The sequence below is a fragment of the Helicoverpa armigera genome, chromosome 15 (assembly GCF_030705265.1).
Source record: "Helicoverpa armigera isolate CAAS_96S chromosome 15, ASM3070526v1, whole genome shotgun sequence".
In the NCBI taxonomy this organism is placed as follows: domain Eukaryota; kingdom Metazoa; phylum Arthropoda; class Insecta; order Lepidoptera; family Noctuidae; genus Helicoverpa; species Helicoverpa armigera.
In genome coordinates, this window is record NC_087134.1 from 2,398,551 (window position 1) to 2,421,001 (window position 22,451).

General features: G+C 38.6%; 4 protein-coding genes across 8 annotated transcripts in view; 2 read left to right on the forward strand and 2 right to left on the reverse strand.

Moving 5' to 3' along the window:
* The window catches only part of LOC110371207 (hillarin), a 60,510-nt gene extending 48,356 nt beyond the window's left edge, over positions 1-12,154 (forward strand). For 3 of the 4 annotated variants that reach the window (XM_064037974.1, XM_021327337.3, XM_021327339.3), the window contains exons 5-15: positions 5,755-5,871; positions 6,216-6,415; positions 6,684-6,906; positions 7,156-7,382; positions 7,697-7,915; positions 8,332-8,573; positions 8,867-8,997; positions 9,362-9,505; positions 9,941-10,054; positions 10,429-10,606; positions 11,862-12,154. In XM_064037974.1, coding sequence (XP_063894044.1) covers positions 5,755-5,871; positions 6,216-6,415; positions 6,684-6,906; positions 7,156-7,382; positions 7,697-7,915; positions 8,332-8,573; positions 8,867-8,997; positions 9,362-9,505; positions 9,941-10,054; positions 10,429-10,606; positions 11,862-11,998 — 1,932 coding nt within the window. In that variant the 3' untranslated portion in view covers positions 11,999-12,154. The remainder of the gene's footprint in view (positions 1-5,754; positions 5,872-6,215; positions 6,416-6,683; positions 6,907-7,155; positions 7,383-7,696; positions 7,916-8,331; positions 8,574-8,866; positions 8,998-9,361; positions 9,506-9,940; positions 10,055-10,428; positions 10,607-11,861) is intronic. The other variant, XM_021327341.3, reaches the window with a different exon arrangement.
* Positions 1-22,451, forward strand: part of LOC110371251 (NADH dehydrogenase [ubiquinone] iron-sulfur protein 5) — a 71,378-nt gene that overhangs the window by 6,623 nt on the left and 42,304 nt on the right. The window contains exon 1 of one of the 2 annotated variants that reach the window (XM_064037976.1): positions 427-432. The exons of the other annotated variant lie outside the window; for it this stretch is intronic. The gene's annotated coding sequence lies outside the window, so the exon portion shown is untranslated. Of the gene's footprint in view, positions 1-426; positions 433-22,451 lie in introns of those variants that run through there. 2 annotated transcript variants of the gene reach the window in all.
* Positions 288-2,930, reverse strand: LOC110371208 (probable methylcrotonoyl-CoA carboxylase beta chain, mitochondrial). Its single transcript, XM_021327342.3, has one exon. The coding sequence runs from the start codon at positions 2,830-2,832 to the stop codon at positions 1,165-1,167; it is 1,668 nt and encodes a 555-aa protein (XP_021183017.2). The 5' UTR covers positions 2,833-2,930; the 3' UTR covers positions 288-1,164.
* LOC110371302 (dystrophin-related protein 2) lies at positions 14,807-22,065 on the reverse strand. The gene is made up of 11 exons (XM_064038328.1): positions 21,872-22,065; positions 21,664-21,800; positions 20,488-20,689; positions 20,093-20,324; positions 19,283-19,444; positions 17,514-17,645; positions 17,054-17,304; positions 16,559-16,712; positions 15,860-16,175; positions 15,186-15,395; positions 14,807-14,938 (listed from the first exon to the last, which is right to left on the reverse strand). The coding sequence occupies exons 1-11, from the start codon at positions 21,928-21,930 to the stop codon at positions 14,817-14,819; spliced, it is 1,977 nt and encodes a 658-aa protein (XP_063894398.1). The 5' UTR covers positions 21,931-22,065; the 3' UTR covers positions 14,807-14,816.

The window sequence follows — 22,451 nt, forward strand, 5'->3', positions numbered from 1 at the left end:
TACATTTGCATATGTTAATAACCCAACGGTCTCTTTTTATTATTGCTATTGTTCCGTCTAATTAGACTTCCTATGATTTAGTCAGAGCAAACATTACACACTGTTTTGCGAATATATTTTTGGTCTTTAATCATTATTTCGACACGGACAATTAATTTCGCATGAAATATTTAGCTTTTAAATGTTTTTCAATTTCTAAAAATGCTGATTCATTTGTTTTAATAATAATATCGTAAAGATAAGAGCTATCGTGATAAGGAGAGTATCAATAACTAAAACAAAACCAATTATAAAAGGTATATTTAATACAAAAATAAATACTATGTCTTGTATTTACATAAATGCTGCCATTGAAAAAACATCTGTGATAATATTCAGTAGTGTCCTCTTGAAATACACAAAAATTTACAATTTCAACCTTCAAAAATATAAAAGGGATTGCCAACGTCATGCCCACTAAATTCATTCAAAAAGATTGGAACAAATACTTTCATTGACATGATTATCAAAAACAATGAATAACATTTATACAACATCTGCCGACTTCAATCATGTCCTTTAAAAGCAACGAATGTCTCAATTTGTAGGTACCGATATTATCTCATGATTGTTATTATTCCACAATAACAAATAAGATAAAACAGAATGTACAAAGTCATTTTAAAACATTTTTATGTAACTTCGCATCTGGTTTCAATTGCATTTTCGTATGATTTAAATTTAACATAATGACTTTGTTATATAAGTTACCTAATGTTGAAAAGTCGTGCAAAAATAGGTACATAATATTATTCTAAATATTAGTTACATTCCTTATGTCAAACAAACATGTTTGTTACGTATGCATTAGACGGAGGCGTGTATAACAAAGTAAATAACATCGAAGATAAAAGTAATGTCAATGTTCAAATAAATCTGTTATGCTGTCCAATTATTCTAATCACAACGATTACAAGCCCTATCAACGGTTAGAAACCCTATCAGAAACGATTAGTCAAAGATGATACAGCACACAAACAATTTACCCGAAATTATCAAATACTAAGGCGAATATTATCACAATCACAAAGTTAGTAAAACTCAAAATAACAAAATCAGAGTATCGTTCACGCCTACTTAATTACTGATAACGAGATATTTCGTCATACACTCTGTCTTATCACTTCACATTCTGAATACACCGAATTTACTGTCTCTAAATGGTGCGTTCAAGGCTGCAGATAAACTAAGTCCAATCACTTTTCTTGTGTCTTTCGGAGCAATCACACCATCGTCCCAAAGTCTTGCAGTACTGTAGTAAGGCTTTCCTTCCTTCTCAAACATGGCTTCCATAGGTGCTCTTACCTTCTTCTCATCTTCATCAGTCCATGGCTTTCCATCTCTTAAAGCCTTCTCTTTGGCTACTAAAGAAAGAACTGTAGCAGCTTGTGGTCCACCCATCACTGATATTCTCGCGTTAGGCCACATGTAAAGGAAACTTGGCGAATACGCACGACCACACATGCCGTAGTTTCCTGCACCAAAACTACCACCAACCAAGACTGTGATCTTGGGACCCTTGAAACAACTGACTGCTGTCACCATCTTGGCACCGTTCTTAGCGATTCCTCCGGCCTCTGCATCCTTGCCAACCATGAAACCAGTTATGTTCTGAAGGAAGAGTAAAGGAATCTTCCTGGCTGCACAAAGCTGAATGAAATGAGATCCCTTCAAAGCTGACTCGGAATGCAACACACCATTGTTACCGATCACTCCGACAGGATGTCCATAGATGGATGCAAAACCACATACCAATGTCTCTCCATAAAGCTGTTTAAATTCATGGAATCTACTTCCGTCAACTACTCTAGCGACTACTTCGCGAATGTCAAATGGTCTTTGAATATTCGCTCCGACGATGCCGTGAAGATCATTAATGTCATGGACGGGGTCGTCAACTTTTGGCGTGTGAATTCTAGTACGCTGTTCATTATTCCAATTTAAATTGGCAACAACATTCCTAGCTAAATGCAGTGCATGCTCATCGTCCTGAGCGTAGTGATCTGTCACACCTGACTGACGGCAATGCAAGTCAGCACCTCCCAAGTCTTCAGCAGACACTGATTCTCCTGTAGCCGCCTTCACTAAAGGTGGACCAGCCAAGAAAATGGTTCCTTGATTTTTAATTATGATACTTTCATCTGACATGCTGGGAATGTACGCTCCTCCAGCAGTGCATGAGCCCATCACTACTGAGATCTGAGGAATTCCTTCCGCAGACATATTAGCTTGATTGTAGAATATCCTTCCGAAGTGTTCCTTGTCCGGGAAGACTTCAGCTTGATCAGGTAAGTGCGCGCCTCCGGAGTCTACGAGATAAATGCACGGAAGACGACACTCTTGCGCCACCGCTTGGGCACGCAGATGTTTCTTCACCGTCATAGGGAAATAAGTGCCTCCTTTAACAGTAGCGTCATTCGCCACAATCATGCAGTCGCGACCGTGAACTTTGCCAATAGCGGTGACGATGCCGGCGCTCGGCACTTGCCCTTTATACATGTCGGTGGCGGCCAGCGTGCTCAGTTCTAAAACGTCGCTTCCCTCGTCTACCAACCGGTTAATCCTGTCCCTGACGAGCAGTTTTCCTCTCGCCGTGTGCCTCTTTACGGCCTCCTCCGGGCCGCCTTTGATGGCGTCACCGGTTTTCTGCCGTAATTCGTCGACCAGCTCGTCCATTCTGGCCTTATTCTCTTGGTAGTAAGGATCTGTTCGGTTCGGCTCCGTGCCGATGACGGCAGCGTGATTGTGCCGGCATTGGTTCAACCGCCGTATCCCTCTGACTAGTTTGAGCATTTTTAACGTATATTAAGTGCAGAATGAAACACGACCGGTCGGCGAGTCGCTGTCGCGCTACTGCCGATAATATAGTACCGTTATCTACACGATTAACTTGTACAAAAACAAATTCCTCGCTCGCTCGCCCTCCCGCAGCATGATAAAAACTCGCATTATGTATGAAATGATAATGTGTTGCCATTGTTACTCAGCGAACATTTACGTAATATTTACATGTAGTTAAGACGCTCTGCCTAGGTTCATTCATTCGTACTTAAACTAAATGCCTGTAATATTGCAGTCTGTCTCAGTGTGAATGGATATTTATTGAATGATTCAATGATCGTGTCATGACCTACTTGCAATAACTTTATGTTGTGTGAAGCCAACCTTGAACACCTTGAATGAGTGCTTAAACTTTGTTTATTTCCTTTTCACATCTGTTGGTTAATCCGTTAATGGCTGACTCATTTTAGTCGGTCGCATTTCTTATCTTTAAGATATCTACTGAATCTGTAAGATGATGCAGTTTTCACGTTTGTTTCATTTTGTGTGTATTTTCTGTAAACAGTACTATAAGTAAACGTTATAACAGCAACAATACTATATGAGAATAACAATTGAGCCAAACGTAATAATGCACTAGGCGTTTAAATACATAAGTGCCGGCAATCCAGTTCAACGCCTCAAGCATTTGAATGACCAGGATATTGAATTCTAGATCCTCGTTTGTTATTACCATGAACTCTGCTTTTGGCATTCCAGGCATAATTCTAGACACTTCAAAAACATTTGGACTTTCAAATGTGCTCCTTTTTCCTCGATGCCATTGGCATCTTACCAGATATATTGTGCCTTCTAAAAAAATCGTACAAATTAATCAAATCTTCATAAAACCTTATAGTCATAATACATTACTGTAAACCGCAAATCTATGTGTACCTACATAAAAACCTGTCCAAATTCGCAACTGGCCTACCTTTGGCTTTGGCGCACAAAAACTTAAAATATTCACGCCTATGATTGACAACGGTTACTCAATTATATTTCCATTCTATAATATCAAAAAAGAGGATCATTAAAATCGGCGACGGGCTTCGTTGTTACCGATAATAGTTACTGTTATATAGAGCAAAAAATCTCATCGGAATGGACTGCACACTCACTGGGGCATACCATTACAGTTGGCGCTACAGATGATGTAGCTACATATAATTGCCTTTTAATATCTTTGGACATTTTTATACACTTCACAGATATATTAACTGCAGACTTTTTGCTGTTGAAAATGCTAATGTGTCTTAAAATGGTTGTCAACAAGTTTTTGGCTGTAAATAGAATGTATGTCACTGAGCTTAGACCTGCTTGCTTGTCTACGAATATTATTGCTACTATTACCTACCGCTTATAGTATTTATCTTTCTTTGGTTATTGAATGAATGTTTCATACAAGACAGAACATGGGTTCTATCATATCTTTGCGCTTGAGACTAAGTTAATATTTGAATATCTTGAACGCCATGAGAAAGCAAATCAATAGCGGCCTTCATAAGAAAATTTCCTTTCCAACGGTTTCGACAAAGACGAGCTTATATACCAAATGTATAATGGCAGTCATAAATATTATTGAAACCCTATAAAATATATTTCAATTGCTTTGGATTAAAGAGAATAACTCTTCATTGATGAACACATCATTTATAATAGACACAAATTATAGGTACCTATTTATAGTGTAGAAAGTAATCTTACTTTGTCTAGAATACACTAGGAAATTGCTAAACACTTTCCGATTTACGATGCTTTGAACAATTTATGAAGTCTTCCGGCATTCACGCTACCGCAAAAACACTATTAAAAGACAGAAAATTGCCGTGAGCACCGTGATAAACCTGTAGGCGATCTATCAATAAATGAGCGAGTACGATCGTCTAATCATAGAGTAGATGCGACAGGAGAAAGATAAGATCCGTCACACCGACTTATCGCACGAAATCTGCCTACAATTTCTTTTATTCAGTTTGCATTGCTGCGGGCCAATCATAATGGACATAAACCCTGAGTAAACCTCGATTGCATTAAATGAAAATATTCGAAAAATAAGAAATTATGAGTTGGTGGTTGGTTTTCCTACGATTAAGAGGTGTGAATCATAATATGAACTCCATTAAACGCAAATAGCACCCTGGTATTGTTTTTTTTTATTGAGGTAAACACAGCGATCAACACTATGATTGAAATAATCTGACTATTATGGGCAGTGACTGTTTTACTGCCCTAAAATTACCAATAATACGTCGATAGAATATCAGCAATTTAATCTACTACTGCTTCATCTAAGCCGGCATTCTGAACCTTCTTACTCTATGACCTAATCGCTACCTTGCGCCCGCGCAGGTGAACGACACAATCGTTTCACTTTCCACGGCGGCCGCCAGGTGGCGACACTTTCCATCGTGACGATCTAATGGCTCGTCTTGCCGCTAATCTCTGCTGACATATTGCTAAGCTGAATTAGATTCAATTAGATATGCTATAGTTTGATTTATAACTGAGATAAATATGGCGGTAATTATGGGTAGGCTTCCAGTGCTTCCACTATCTTTTTAACATCGTAAATGTTGGAAAGTGGTCGCTTTATGCTGTAATGGCCGATAAAGAGTTAGGTCAATGTACCAATGAAAAGTCTTATTGGTTAAATAAAAAGTTACTGTTAATAAACTTTATAGTTTTTATCGATATCGATAGTACAAGTTACCTAACAATGTACACGCATAATCTGTATCAAAAGAAACTCCTATTGCTTTAAACACATATTTAACTACTACCTTTTCAAATGGTAGTAACATAAGAATCCCTGTATTCTGAAAGATGCCAGATTTTCCAGCTTTCCACCTACCAAGAAAATCATTTAACTCCATATTTATTGTTTGCTCCCAGGATCGCGATGAACAAACCAAACTAGAAATGAAACATAGACAGGAAGAAGACGACTTGTACAGAAAATTCTCCAAACATCGTGAAGAAGAAAACAGAAGAATACGAGAAGAAATACAGGTACAGGATACACCTCTTTTGAAAACATGCTAGATTCATTTCATAAACATTCATTTCATCAATATGACCTCATTTCGTATATTAGGTATGCTATGTGCATATAACAAGAAGTTCATGATAAAGCATTTTAGTCCAGTTACATAGGAAATTAAATAATAATCATTACATCAGCAGTATCCTTCCACTGCTGAATATAGTCAGATAGAGTCAACCAACCAACAACATTCAAGAATATTCAAAATACCCTTGATTGAGTAGCTTTTAAAAATCATCAAAAGTAAAAGCAAATCAGTAAAAACAATCCCATAGACCAGACTACTAACAAACTCCTTTCAAACTTCCAGGATGAATGGGAACGCGAACTAGAAAGGCTGACGAACAGATTCCAACAAGAGATGCAAGTAAAGAAAAGAAGACCAGACTCCGAGATCGGTGCCCTCACGTTACGTCACCAGCAGGAGAGAGCAGACTTGGAGAAGAATATGACGCTAAGGAGGGACAAGAAGAAGGAGAGCTTGACTAGGAAGATGTTGGAACATGAGAGGTATACTCCCTTTATATCGGATTAGTCGTTTTCCCGCGGTTTCAGGCGCGTCCCATGCGCAATTTCTCAAATCGGTTCACTAGTTTCGGAGCCTTTCGGGAACGACCAAACAAAGAAACAAAAAAAACAGTGCTTTAACGTAATAAAGAGAAATTACGTTCAAGCACTGTTTACAAAAGATCATAAATTGAAAACTATACGCATTGTAAATATGTGATCTTATTGGTTTAAGTAAATATCTACCATAACCATTATTTTTACTTTTCAGGGCAGCGACAGCAGCTTTAGTAGAAAAGCAAAGTCACGAGATGATGGAGCTCATACAGGAGCGTCGGTCGGAGTACATGGCAGCTTCCTCACTCTTCGTGGACGGGGAAGAAGCCCCGCCCTACCCCGCCCGCGCGCCACCCCCTCAACCACCGCTCGTCTCCAAGTTCCACATCTACACAGACCCCGCCGAATTCGCTGATGTTGATAAAATAGCTATTTCGGTAAGTCACTTTCCAGTACATACTTTTCTCTTTTGGAAAGCATTTAGAAAGATCACTAGAATAAATAAAGAGGAGGATTATAAGGCATTTAGCTTGCTCATATAGTACAATCCTCTAAACGCAAGAGTCGTGGGCTCAGCTCATGATCACGTACCAGTTTGATTAAAAACTTCTCTATTAAAGCATACTAAAGACCTCATCAATCTGATTAAGTCGCAGTTTTTCAATCTTTTCCAACTCTAATTGCAGGTGGCACAAGAAGACCAAAAAACCTTTACGGATCTAGTCCGACAGCTAGTAGGTAGATGCGCAAGCGACGTTGAGAAGGCGAGGACCATATTTCGCTGGATCACCGTCAAGAACCTGAACAACATTCAGTTTGACGACAACTTGAGAGGAGATTCTCCTTTAGGTCTGCTTAGAGGCATCAAACATGGAACTGAAAGTTACCACGTACTGTTTAAGAGATTGTGCAGGTAAGATCAATTGAAAATATAAAGTTCTTTTAACATCATCATCCTCCTGTCCTTATCCCAATTTTATTTGGGGTTGGTGCAGCATGTTTTCATCACATCTTCAAAATCTAAGAAACTTTTGAAAAGCATTAGTGTACGTACATTACCTAAGACACAAGGACGTCACAACAGTAACCTAAGTAAATTAGGGCCCTGGGAAAAGCAAACGGAAATCAAGACCTCAGAAGAAAATATGGCTACCCTTCACAAAATCTGCGATTCTGTCGAAAATTTTCCCCTATAACCTCTCTAACCAAATACAAATCTTCTTTCAGCTACGCGGGTCTTCACTGCGTAGTAATCAAAGGGTACAGCAAATCCGCGGGCTACCAACCAGGAGTCCGCTTCGAAGACAACAGGTTCCGTAACTCCTGGAACGCAGTGTTCGTGGCGGGCGCGTGGCGCTTCGTGCAGTGTAATTGGGGAGCCAGACATCTGGTCAATGCTAAGGATGCGCCGAAGCCCGGCAATAGAGGGAAGAGTGATAGCTTGAGGTTAGTTGGTTTTTGGAGTTTTTTTATATATTCGATCAGAGAATGGAGAGATGGCTTGTTATAAATCAACTTAGGTATATGGTGTTCTTGTCCGAAATAATGACATGAAGATAAATAAATTTAAGTTAATCAAACTTAGATTAACCAGACAAAGATATATATGAAAGAAGCTGCATATTCAATGGGGCCTTTTTATATCCTACCTTCAGATTTCTTTCTTTTGTAAATGTTATGTCTACACTCAATGCTTTTTCTACTATTTCCTACTTTCTATCCAGACGGGGCTAAGAAGACTTAAATACTTTAGTTTCAGTAAACCTTACTTTTGGAGACTACCATTTTTTCAATGCTTGCTTCATTCCTTTGTAAATACCTCTCAACGCTCTTCAAACCCTGCTCTTTCTGTTACCACATAGGACTTCCTCCAAAAATTCCAACTACTGTCCCAGGTACGAGTACGATGACCACTACTTCCTGACGGACCCTCGGGAGTTCATCTACGAGTTCTTCCCGCTACAGCCTGACTGGCAGCTGCTGAAGACGCCCATCACCTTGCATGACTTCGAGGAACTGCCCTTCGTGAGATCGCTGTTCTTTAGATATGGGCTGTACTTCAGTGATCCGAATACGAAGGCTGTTATGTTTACTGATTCGACTGGTGAGTGTGACTGGACATTTTTGATGTATTTGATACCAAAGCCCTTAGGATTCTTAGATTTTGAGCTACTTATGTAAAAATTTAAATATATGGGTAAATTAGATGCATATTGTAATCAATATTTATATGTGTCTCCCGAAAGCGAAAAGAAGCAGTGAATTTCTTCCATTATAAACGAAACCAAAGCAGCGATATGCAAGCAAAGAAGATTCTTAGTAATTCTAGCCATAAGCAAACTAGCAAAGCTATGCAACAGCCGTGTAAAGCTGATATTATATTGTGCACCATTGCAGGTGCGGCGACTATGCGCATAGCCATGCCGGCACACATGCAGAGCTCGCTGATCTTCCACTACAACCTCAAGTTCTACGACACCGAGGGAGACGGCTTCGACGGCGTCAGTCTCAAGAGATTTGTTATGCAGGTATGGAAAGAGAAAAAAATGCTTTAGAACATTTCCAAACGTACACTATTTAACTGTCCCAGTTTCAGTTAATTCTTATCTTATGTTAACTCAAATTAATAAAGAGGTTGTGCTCGCCATAAAGAGCGACTCCTTGCAAAAAAAATAATCTTCTTATTTTGCCATTTGCTACCGGAGGTCGACACCCTTAGAGCAATTTTGGATAGGGGCACAGCCGCGCGGAATAGGGATCTGGTTGCTGGTGGTGCTCAAGTTGAATTCTTGTGATCATTGAGCACGTTTGAAATTAGTCTACTTTGGGACACAGCTTAGAACTAAGACCCAATCAAAATGTTGCTAATGTCTAAAACTTGATATTCTCCAGTCGGTGGTGGGTAACGTGGTGTCGTTCCGCGTGCACGCGCCGTGCAGCGGTGCGTTCCTGCTGGACATCTTCGCCAACGCCGTCACGCCGCGCGAGTACCTCACCGGCGAGCCCATGAAGTTCAAGAGTGTCTGCAAGTTTAAGGTAACCAGTTACTACTTAGTTACTTTGCACATTTGAAAAAGATATTAAATGAGAACCAGTACAATGCAAGTAAAATTAGACTAAGAAATAAGACATAACATATGAGAAAAATAGGGGATGTGTAATTAAATACATGCAAGAAGGAAAAATAGTGGGGTAGGCTGAAGCATTACTGCAAAAGCAACAGCCGAATACTAAGTATGTGATTCGATCTCAAAGATGAGTTAAATCAAAGGTCAGCAAATTGGACTTTTATACGAAAATCCAGTTGCACCATTCAACTATTTAGATAACCACACCATAACCAGCCGTTGATATACTTGCCGCCCATTGGTCTGGTCTGCTATTATCGTTAAATTTAAATGATGCAACTCACTGAAAAACTCTTCAAACATGTTCCTTAGTTCCGAGAGTAAACAAACCTCGTTCTTGCAGATATGTTGCGCAGAGCTACAGACAGTGATGGTGCCGCTGCCGGACTGCGCGAGCGGCGAGTGGGGACCCACCAAGGCTACACGACTCTTCGGACTCGTACCTATCACGCATCAGGTATGATTATGAACATTATTAGCTCCCAAAATAGTGTTTTCAGTCATTGGTAGTAGGTTCTTGAAATCTATGACGAAAAGGCACACCTTCATTAGCTCCTTAGTACCCATAGATACACATGATTATTTCTGTGATTTCATTTGACTTTAAAGTAGAGCCGTAAGAGCTCATTTATGTTTCTAAATCCCCCTACCCCGTTTCCAGTAGTGGGTACCTTTAATCATACTTGTTTGTTTGGACCGAAATGTACCAGCGATAAAACTAAAGTGCCATGTGAAAAATGATGATAGTTTATGTCTTACCTCCTTGCCTATACAACTTACCCATTTCTCAACATCAGATATTTAATTCTAACTATCTCCCCCCTATTTCAGGAGGCGTTAGTATTCGCGGGTCGTGAACTAGAAATCCAGTTCCGCATGTCGCGGCCGCTCGCGGACTTCATGGCCACGCTGCACAAGAACGGCGTCGACGAGAAGCGCCTCTCTAAATACGTGCAGCAAAACGTGTCCGATGATATAGTGTCTTTCTATATCACTTTCCCTGAAGAAGGTATGTACTTAACGATTACGATTTATAGTATTTACTATAAAAAGGTAGGTACCTAACTTACATGTTCATACTTGTATACGGTTCTTCAAACCATACAGACAGAATTGTTGCTGGGGAGTTTGTTCCACCACTTCTTCTTTCCAGCAAAAGAACATAGGAAGTGGTGAAAGGGCGGACGTTTTGGGGGCTGTCTTTTATAAATTTGACTTCCAAAAAGGATTGCTGATTTTCAGCCTACTTTGAAGAAATTACTCTTGATTTTGATTTATTAGTTTCAGTTTATTCTTGTTTAGTCTGAGAATCTGTCCAGTAGAATCATTTTATAAGATATTCAACTGCATCTATCTTTCTCTCAAGGTAGAATTCCGTGGGTCGCGGCTTACGCAGCCGCGCGCGGCTTACGACAGTCGTCGGCCGCGCGCGACAATAGTCAACCTATGAAAATGTATGGCACCGCTGCCGAGGCTCGCGACAGTCGCGCGCGGCCGACGAATTTCGTAAGCCGCGCGCGGCATTGTGTTGAAATTAGTAGATTTTGTTCGTCCGTTCCCTCTAGTCGAAGTGCTAATTGATATCCTTGAAGAAGAAGAGGATGACGTATTGCTGTGGCTGTATTATGAAAATAGATTACCAATCGACCCTATTTTTAAAAAGTAGAAATGATGAAGGATACTACCCAATACTGATTCAAAAGCATTTGTATTGTAATGGAAACAAAAGGAACTTTTGCCGACTAAATAAAAAACAATTCAATTCTGGTTTTACTAAAATTATATAGATGTTACTAAGCGCTAGACCATGTTGAGATGCATACGGCCGCGCGCGGCTCACGAAATTCGTCGGCCGCGCGCGACTGTCGCGAGCCTCGGCAGCGGTGCCATACATTTTCATAGGTTGACTATTGTCGCGCGCGGCCGACGACTGTCGTAAGCCGCGCGCGGCTGTCGTAGCCGCTATCCACGGAATTCTACTTTCATACTTTTGTGATGTGTTAATGTAACGAGTCATCATATTTTGACTCTTCTCGCTTTTTGGCATAACGTTCTGTATGACTTTATAGACAACTTTCGAGTACCTATATATTGTCTCTATGTACACTCTACGAACTCCCCTATGTATTGATTTCCTTATGCACGCTCTGTGAACTCCCCTATGTAATTCCTTATGTACACTTTATGAACTGCCCTACGTATTTTACAAACGTTTTTTTGGATGTTTTTTTTTAAATAATAAAGCAATATTTCTTACTCCACAGGACAGTACGGTCTCGACATCTACACGCGCGAGCGCGGCGGCCCCACAGCTATCCACCAAAACGGCTCCACGGAGAAGGAGAAGCACCTCCTCACGCACTGCTGCAAGTACCTCATCAACAGCAGCAAGAGGAACTAGAGTACATACACATACATACCTGGTGCTTGCTGGTGTGCCACAACGAACCTCCTCGGTTATTTGACCTGTTTTATTTTTATAACGCTCTCTGGACTGTTCGAAATTCGATATTTGAATTTGGAATAACAGTAATAAAAACTCCATTTATGGTTGGTAAAAACTATTAGAACTCTTTTTTGCCCGGCTATTTGTATAAATGGGGACATTTTTTTTTATTTGCAGGCTATCATAATGTTAATCAGCTGTAAAGAAATTCAAAGTATTAAAAAATGATAGTTTGGATTTGCACCGTATGGCCTGACAGATTTTTCATAGGTCCGTAGGTACGCTTTTGTCATATCTCTGAGACATCAGTAGGCACCACTTCATAATTAGGTATAAGTTGTCTGTAAGAATGCCTTTATCAAGTGTTCAGTAGCAGAAACAATGCAATAATAGTATTTAGACTTACGATTGTCACAACCATTTATTTACGTATGATTTTAGAGAGAACTAGTTACATAAAGTAAATGAAAAAGCCTTTATATTCATGGATGAAATACACAGAAAATTACGCAATAATATAAAATATATTTTTCTATAATGTAAACACATACATTATGTCAATTACATAAAGTTACAATGCAATATACTCAAAAAGATAGGTTGTGGAAAATGAGGTAACTTGTAAACATTATATTACAACAATTATGTTGCATATAAGCTATTTTATATGAATCTTTACCCAAATGTAGATACGTAATAGAATAGAAATAAAATCCGTCCGCTGATATAAAACATTTATTATATTAATTATAGATTATGCTAACATTTATACATAAACATTATTAACTGTAAATGATTCGATATTATTTGAATTTAATTAATTTAAGTACGGAATAAGGTTGTGCCGAAGCAATTTAATTGCTTTTTTGTACGTTTTTTTAAATATATTTTTATAATAATTTTGTATAAAGATTGAGCGTTTTTGAGATACATGTTATCTGCTGTGGCAGATTTATTGTCATCGTCGTTTTACATTTTCCACTTACGAACTATAATGTTACTTTTTTATTACACTTGCTTGTCAGAGTGGCTCTTACTTTTTCTTCCTAACTATTATAAACAGGATTGTCAAGACCAATACATGGAACAAGTAGTATTTGACGAAAAAAAAAATGGAATTGATTCTTTGAGCCATTGGTCCTGCAACTTTCCAAGGCACAGTTTTTTTTTTTACAGGGTTTTGGCCTGGTCTTGATAATTCCAGTTTTTTTTCTTGAATCTAAGACGGTGATATACGCTTACTGATAATGTGAATTAAAAATAGATTGCTCTATTTTATTAATATATTTTTTATTTACCTGTTAAACGCACAAATGAAATGTAGCAATTTATTATTACTTAAAACCTAGAATAGTTTTAACAATATGTTTAATTTATATGACAATATTATTATTTTTTTCTATTTAATAAACACGAAAAATGTATGTAAATTTTTTATATAAAATATATGGCATGTTACTTTTCTAAATGTATGTTTTATTGTATTATCAGATCTTAAAGTTATTAAATTGAGCACCAAATTAGGAGGGACGGCAAAGTTTTCTTAAAATTATACAAAATATTATACCTACCTGATATCTAACCATTTTTTGAAGCTATAAAATACTATCTAGATTTGTTCACAATTTAAGCTTAGGCACAGTATCTATGCAATATCAAGAGTTTTATGATTATATCTGGTTATAAAAATGTCAAAAACTAGTACAGTCAAAAAAAATCAGAAGGTGTAGAAAGATGCAAGTATCACTATCTAAAATACTAAAACAGACACAAAACAAAAAGTTCAGTCATAAAACACAAAAACAATATAAATTAAAACATTACAGAGATTCGTGTAAGAGATTCATAAGAATTATATTTTATTTTGTTAGTCTTAAAACATTAATAAATGTTCACAACCAATTTTATAGTCACAAGCAGGTAATTTTCGATGTTATTTATATAAAAAAACTAGTTCTCACATGGCCCGCATTCTTGAAATAGCACAATATTAATTAAGTACTCCATTTAAAAAGTTTATTCTAAAAACTCGTCATATAGAACAAATTATTTTGAGAACTTTCCCACCAGTCAATTTACTAAAATTACTAACAAAATACTCAAAAGTCACTTATCTTTCAAGTTCTACGAAAAGTATTTCTGTCGCAACTTACGGTATAGTTATCGGGACGGATAATGAGCTATCGGCGGAAGAGTGGGGATCGCTTTGCACACCGTACACTTATGGCAATAAACCAATAAATCCGATGATTATTTGATGATTATTAGCCGATGATTATACAACATGATGTTTGAGCAGTCCTTAAAAATTGAGTGGCGTTTCAGTATTCCACAGTACCTAATCTCGTCAAATCAGTGAACATCCTTACTTGTTTTTTACGCAAACCTGTGTTAACTTTTTATTTTCGACTTTATTACAAGTCGACAAAGTTAACGTTCCTTTATCAACACGTCAATTCAAGTTATTGACGTAACCAGTCTTGAGATGAGCAAAACCAAATCAGTGCAAATCACACAAACAAAAACAGTGCGTAAATCTAATCTATAAATATTTTCATATACAAACATGATTTTATTGTTATTAATTTACAATCACTGGAACTTTAAAAATGTATGTCGTGTCACTCAAAATGAGCCGCTAAATTTTCGTTACACGTACTTTCCGCGGCTAGCTTTGAGGAACGCAGAAAGTTAGTCATGTAGCCTCAGCTTTTTACAAATTATTCTGATTCTATATAAACCCGATTATATTGATAGGTAAGTGTTGAGTATTTTATACTAATCCTTTAGTAGCGTTGAGTGTGGCCCGCTGTTCGACTCCGCGTATTAGGGTGCCGAGTAATCCTTCCATTTCGGTCGCAGTCTCACGCAGTTGCGTGTTGTCGAAACATGAATCTGAAAAATAAAGAAATTATCTCTTATATAAATTAACAAAAAAACAATTTTTCTATCATAATTCACATATTGTCTGTAGACGAAAAAACATAAAAACATGGTACCCAAAATTTTAAGACTCTGGGATACAAAACTTGTTTTGATAAAATAACGAGATATTTACTACTCTGTCGTGCGTTACTGTTCCAAGCATGCACCAAAAAAATTGTAGCATATATATATATAGAACGATATAGATAGAACTTACCATCCATAGCAAAGTTATTGGTCAATATCTGCTGCAGCCTGTCGAGCACGGTATCCAGATCAGCATTAAGTTCTCTCATCTTATCGTTGGAGTTTTCGACGCAGCGTATGTCGGCCGCGAACTTCCTTTCGGCGGCTGCCAGTGACCGGATCGTAGAGTTCTCGTGACGAAGTGATGTACGACCCCGTCTTGACGAAGCTGTGTCTGTTTCTGTGAAATATGAAATGTTATATAGTAATTACGCTGAATTATATCTGTTTTCATTGGATGTTTTGGTTGAATAAGAGAAAGAGCCTGGTCTTCATTTATCTGGATAACTTAATAATAACTATCCCTCCAAAACCCAGCTTCCCCAATCTTCAAGCCATATCAATATGGTATAATTCTTCTAAATTGATTTAGTTATTTAAACAAAATCTAAACATACATAAAATAAATAAATATTTGATTTCGCAATCGCGATTATGTAATTGGTCAATGATTTATTTATTCAGATTTTTAAAGGTAATGGTAAAATGTGTATCCTTTTTCAAGAGGAATTGAACAAAAAATAAAGTATGTGTGATAATGTAATTTCAATACTGAAACAACCAGTGTTTACAATTCACAATAATAAAATTTGGTAAAAACCAATTTAGCTACATACAATTACTAAAATGTAAAAAATAACTCACCATTATGCCAGCTGCTAATATCATTCATGGACACAGTAGATATGCTATCAGAGGTAGCATGTACGACCACAGGTTTCAACGCATCTCCGGACATGGTCAATAGATTCTGACTGTCTCTCTTGGATGCTGCGGAGAAATTCCCAGAGTCCAAACTCAGTACCCTGGGTGGGTTCTTAACATCAGTCACTTTAGACTGTTTTTCTGTTTCTAAGATCGGTATTGGACTGAATAAGTCAAAAGCCTGTGGCCGGTCGTTCTTGTCGGATTTTGAAGGATTCTCTGAAGGTAGTGTTGGCTGACTTGATGATAGATTTTCCTGTAATCATTTTATGTAGTTATGTTTAAAGCTCGATTAAAAGATACCTTTCGTTATTTGTAGAATCAATGTATTCTAATTTCAGCATATTCAACATTATTCAATTCGAAATCCCGCTTATTACTACATAGTATAAAACAAAGTCGCTTTTTCTGCCTCCGCGTCCCGTTGTACGCTTAAATTTTTCAAAAATACGCAACCGATTTTCATGCGTTTTTTTTGTGTGTTACTTTAAATAGTGGGGAAATACTGTTACACCTTGCGAAGCCGGGGGTCGCTAGTTCAATTATAAAAATACATAGTGTCAATAGCAACACTTTTGTTTCGACCAACGTAAACTTTGACAGTCAATGATTTTCTATAGTGATAAAAGGATAGATCACCTTTAAAATCTTCAGTCGATTAATCTGTGTCGTTACATGAGTCCAGTGCGCTTCTAACTTTGTTAGAAGGTCGTTATTTTCCACCTCCTTTTTCGTATCGTTGTCAATCGGTCCATAAACTTTCTGAATCCGGTTTGATACCTCTTGAAGGGATCTGTAAGGAATATGTTAATTTACATATACAAGAGAAACGGTGCCAATTACCCATACTGCAAGCATTCTATACCTATTTTCAATGTCCTACCAAGTTATGGGGTCACTTGATGACACACATAGATCAAATTTAGAAACCTATGAGTCAATTCAGAAGAAATATATTTTTAAATATACATATTATATTGACTGTGTAAAAGCTATGCTAGGTTTTATGTTTGGATTTTCAGTACTTCTTCACAAGACCTTGAAACCATGCATCTAACTTTTAACTTCTCCTGAGAGCCTGTGATAGGTCTCTATTGAAATCTTTAATTTTGACTATGAGAAAATATAACTTACTTTTGCTGTGTTTCCAACTGCGTAATAATATCCTGCAACATCACAGCAGGATTACTCGCATTATTTCCCGAAGCCTTACCAACGGTGGACGTAAATATCACGGGTCCATTCCTACGCCGATCGGACCCTTCTGGCCTGTCTATACTCTTCTTAGACCCCTTCTTAGACCCTGGCCCTTTCTTCTTGGTCTTAGTGCAGAAGAATAGACGTCTCATGCCCTTTAAGAAGTTCATGTATTCTGATGATTTTGGCTGGAATGTTTTTATTTTAAGAATTTATATTAAAAGTTGAAAAGTTTGTTACTTTTGTTTGAACTACTGGTCCGATTTGAAAAATTATTTCAGTGTTAGATAGCCCATTTAACGCGGGACTTTATTTACATTTTATTCGACTGCGCGAAGTAGCTCCCGATGGGAGAAGGGTAAAAGATAGATAGAAGCTAGTATCTGCTTGAACTTACTTGTCCTTCCATGATCTCATATATCAAGTGAGTCTTCTTGTGTCCGCTAACATTCGTCAAGTTTTTGTCATATAAGTAACATTTCTCACAGAAGTACACATCACTGCATTTTGCGCATTTGAATTTCAGCACCTGAAAACATTAATTTAAAAAATTTAAATTCACAAATCTTTTACTACAGAAACAGAGAAATGTACACTCAAATATTTTTCAAATGAAAACCGGCCATATATCTTATATATTACTTAACACATAGTTTACCTAATGGCATTTTTCACTATTTAAATATAACGATAACCGAATTATAACCCGTGAAATTGACGCCCATAGGTCACGGCGGCTATCATAGTTTAGCTATATGTAAGTTTAATGGTGCAACTCACCCTAAAAGTTGCAATTATACCCGATTCATATCACTTAACAACTTACAAAATACATATGTATAATGGATTTTGCAGTCGATATTTACTACCTACCACCACCCCCATACTTACAAACTACAATAGCCAACTAACAGTACTCTTTGTACTCCCACTATGCTATTCATCATGAAAGTGAGACGAGGCGCCGGCGTCAGGTAAAACCTCCGTGGAGCATAAACAACGTCAGGTAGTTACAAGTGGGTAGCAAGTAGGTGGGTAACAGGTAGGTAGTGTAGTATGGAACTGTTAATTTTGTATGGGTATTTTTTATTGTATTTTTGTAAGTTTTTGTTGGGCTTTTGGGGTATGATTTAGCGAGTTAAATGCTATTATTCATTGTCACCAGTCATTTGCCACTTTGTTGGTTAGACTGAGGATCTGTTTTAGACTATGTGCCTGATCTAATTAATGATCAATCAGTTTGGTCTTTATCGCTGTTTTTCGGTTCAAAAGTAGTCTTCTCTTAATTTTTTTATGACTCTGTAAGATGCCTGGGGTATTAAAGTGCCGACTTCAATATCAGTATTACTGGCCTGCTGGCGACGTGTAATCCTTGCTGCCGGTCAGCTTGTTTAAGCCGGTGGCATGTCCGCCAGCATGTACTCACCTGTATGAGGGGCTGCACACACAGGGCACAGCAGGCGGTGACGTCAGCACTGTTCCTGCTGGCGACCACGCGCTGCACGAGCGGCAGCCAGCGCGCGCTGCTGCAGTGCTGCACGCCCCACTCCGCCACCGCTCCCAGCATGTACTCACCTGTATGAGGGGCTGCACACACAGGGCACAGCAGGCGGTGACGTCAGCACTGTTCCTGCTGGCGACCACGCGCTGCACGAGCGGCAGCCAGCGCGCGCTGCTGCAGTGCTGCACGCCCCACTCCGCCACCGCTCCCAGCATGTACTCACCTGTATGAGGGGCTGCACACACAGGGCACAGCAGGCGGTGACGTCAGCACTGTTCCTGCTGGCGACCACGCGCTGCACGAGCGGCAGCCAGCGCGCGCTGCTGCAGTGCTGCACGCCCCACTCCGCCACCGCTCCCAGCATGTACTCACCTGTATGAGGGCTGCACACAGGGCACAGCAGGCGGTGACGTCAGCACTGTTCCTGCTGGCGACCACGCGCTGCACGAGCGGCAGCCAGCGCGCGCTGCTGCAGTGCTGCACGCCCCACTCCGCCACCGCTCCCAGCATGTACTCACCTGTATGAGGGGCTGCACACAGGGCACAGCAGGCGGTGACGTCAGCACTGTTCCTGCTGGCGACCACGCGCTGCACGAGCGGCAGCCAGCGCGCGCTGCTGCAGTGCTGCACGCCCCACTCCGCCACCGCTCCCAGCATGTACTCACCTGTATGAGGGGCTGCACACACAGGGCACAGCAGGCGGTGACGTCAGCACTGTTCCTGCTGGCGACCACGCGCTGCACGAGCGGCAGCCAGCGCGCGCTGCTGCAGTGCTGCACGCCCCACTCCGCCACAGCGCGCGCGTGGGCGCCCAGCATGCCAGCACTCTGGGACATAGTCAATCATAGTTGTTACGCCGCTTGTCCAGATCCGCCGTCACCGGACTGTCACCGACAACGCGATGACGGCGCCGATTTAGTGATACATTCATTTACTATGGCCGTGTGTCCACCGCACGCCCGCCACCCGAGCGCCGTCATCTGGCCGCCGATATTAAAATCTCGTTCTCGGTGACGGTCCGGTGATGGCGGCAGTGGACAAACGGCCTAATACTCTTCATAGTATAGACGCATCCGTATAACCAACATAACTATGTGGTTATAACTTTTTAAAGAAAGTTATTAGGAAAATTAAGCTTTATGTTGCAATATTTTGCAAGCAAAATTTTTAAGAACCCATTGCCTAAATATTGTGACATCAGAGGAGAAAGATTTTCGCAAAATGTAGTCAGAAAAACTAACTACAGTCCTGTTTATATTCGTTGTTTGTTGTTATCATTAATGTTATGTAATTGTTATTATACACGAGGTGTACACAATACACATCATACAAGCATAGCATATGAGAAATTTTATTTTACTTTGTTAACGTTTGTTATGCTGTTGGTGTGCCGATGAAGATAAATAAATAAACAAACCAGACTGGGTATAACATTATTATAAAAATCCCTAAAAGTTTCATGAAATATCCCTTACCTTACCAAAACATGCCTCGACATCAGCTTCGGCATGGTCACTGATCACCCCAAGGTATGCAGACAGTGCAGTCACCTGGGCCAACAGGGCGGCCAGTCTTTTGGGCGACACACAGCCATTATGGTCCATACAGCAGTTCGCTAACGATGACCATTTGTCAGCAGCTGACTCCTCACTTAAGATTATGAGGAGTGTCTTCGCTGCTAGCACTCTGATTGGTTCTTTTCTTTCACTAGAGAAAAGAGATATTTAATGCAGAAGGCCAAATTTATTGGCAAAATCTCATTAACAGGGAAATAAGTATTTGGCTGCAGTGCTTGATTACCAAACATTATTTCAGTTCCATAAAAAAAATCTACTTCTTTTTTACACATGAAACATATTCCAAAACTTACCTATCATAAATATTGAGCAACAGGTTGATCAGTAAGTCCACAGCGAGGTCTATGTCTCCAGTAAACAAACCTTCTTTCTCAGCAGCAAAGTAAATGTCAGCAAGAACAGACTCTAACTCTACAGTGTCCAGAGACAAGCTGCTTTCTGATAAGCTAAGCCGGTGTCTTGCAAATACTCCTGAACTTATTCGAAGAGGAGGTACTGTAGAAGAAAGAAGAATGTAATTTTATCTTATGGGAGTCCTTGTGAGAGGAGGCCTGTGCCCAGCAATGGGAGATAAAAAAAGGCTGTAACAGTCTAATACCTATGCCTGGTTCCTATACTTTCCAAGTCTATCGGTGAGTTGCACCATGTAACTATGACAATACATGAACTATTTCAAATTACCGATTTTATTTTATCAATGGGCAATCGCTATTTGAGATGGTTCAGTATCGCTTTAGTTAAAAAGTGCAACTCACCCTAAGATAAAGACATATAGGAAGTGAAAAGTTTTGGGGTATGAAAAAAGTTCTTATTTATCAGCCTATTTTGAATAAACGTTTTCATCAAGGATCAGGATTAAAAATTTGGACAAGAAGTTTATTTAGTCAAGTTTAAGCCCTTAATTATTTAGAATAATACTCATTATCATAGATAGTTGGTTCTTTTTTTTTTCAAATAAATATAATTTTCGTTCATCTACTAAGCATTTGTACAGTCTGAAATCCAAATAAGAGAATACAAGTATGTCTCAAGACAATTGTTTACAGTGAATAGGTTGTTTGTTTACACAAAAGGAATGCATAACTCTTCAAACTTTTCTTCAATTACAGTAGAAACAAGAATTCCTATTGTCTTATATATCACAATGCATATTATAAACACTTGAAGACTTTGATGTACTTTTTAAGAACTGCTGAAATAAATACTTTATCAGCCAGACAATTAAATGCTGAAATCTGCAAAAATGAATACAAGGAGTACCTATTCTATGAGGACTTTTGGACCTATGCGCAAATATTCGATAGCTCAGAGATTTTATAATATTTTATGCCCACAAAAGGTAACTGAGCACAACTGACGTAAGATTTAAGCACATGAAACTTATAGAACACTTAATAATTAAAATTGATTAAGTGAAACTTGATACTTTGCTATAAATAGTTGCAAAAATGTCAACAGGTAGAACTTACCTCTCAGGTGTTTTTGTAGGGAGTAAATTTTAAAAGCGACTCGATAGGTGCCTTGTTTGATCCCATCATACTCCTGAAGAGATTCCATAATCTTTCTAAATTCGGGATGATCATATTGTTGCTTTCCTGCCGCCTCGCTAAAACAAAGTTTTCAAAAACTTCACTTCTCGTACACAAAAGCACCTGTGTCGGTGAAAGTTATACGTACTCGATGTAACACGGATATCCCGCCTCATTTTCCACCTTTTTCCAATTATTCACAGACATATCTAATGATTATTTTCACTTAAACATTTTAATTAAAAAAAATTAAGTGCAATTCCAATTAAAATATTATTTAACACAATCTACGTCCTATAACCGTCATATATTATTCAAAAAGTTATACTATTTATTTCTGCTGTAAAGTGATGTTAAGTTTTAATCCTCACTATTATAGCCAATAAAAGTAAAGCGTAACAGTTACGGAGTATTTCATTGGTTAATACAAACGAAAGCACAGTTCGCATTGGTTGGATGTTTTGACATAATGATATTCCGAGCAAGAACAATTCCCTGTCAATGAATTAATTAATCTTCTGATTCCAGAAATTTTAAATTTGATTTAGTCTTAGCAAAGTTTACATTATTTCATTTTTATTTGTATATTTAAAAAATATACCATACGCTTTAATGCTGAAGCTAAAATAATGTTATTAGCGTAAAACGTAACACGGTTTGATGACATTAGCCTGTTCTCATTGACAAAAACGAAATGTTATGATTTCTCTACCAATCACACAACACGC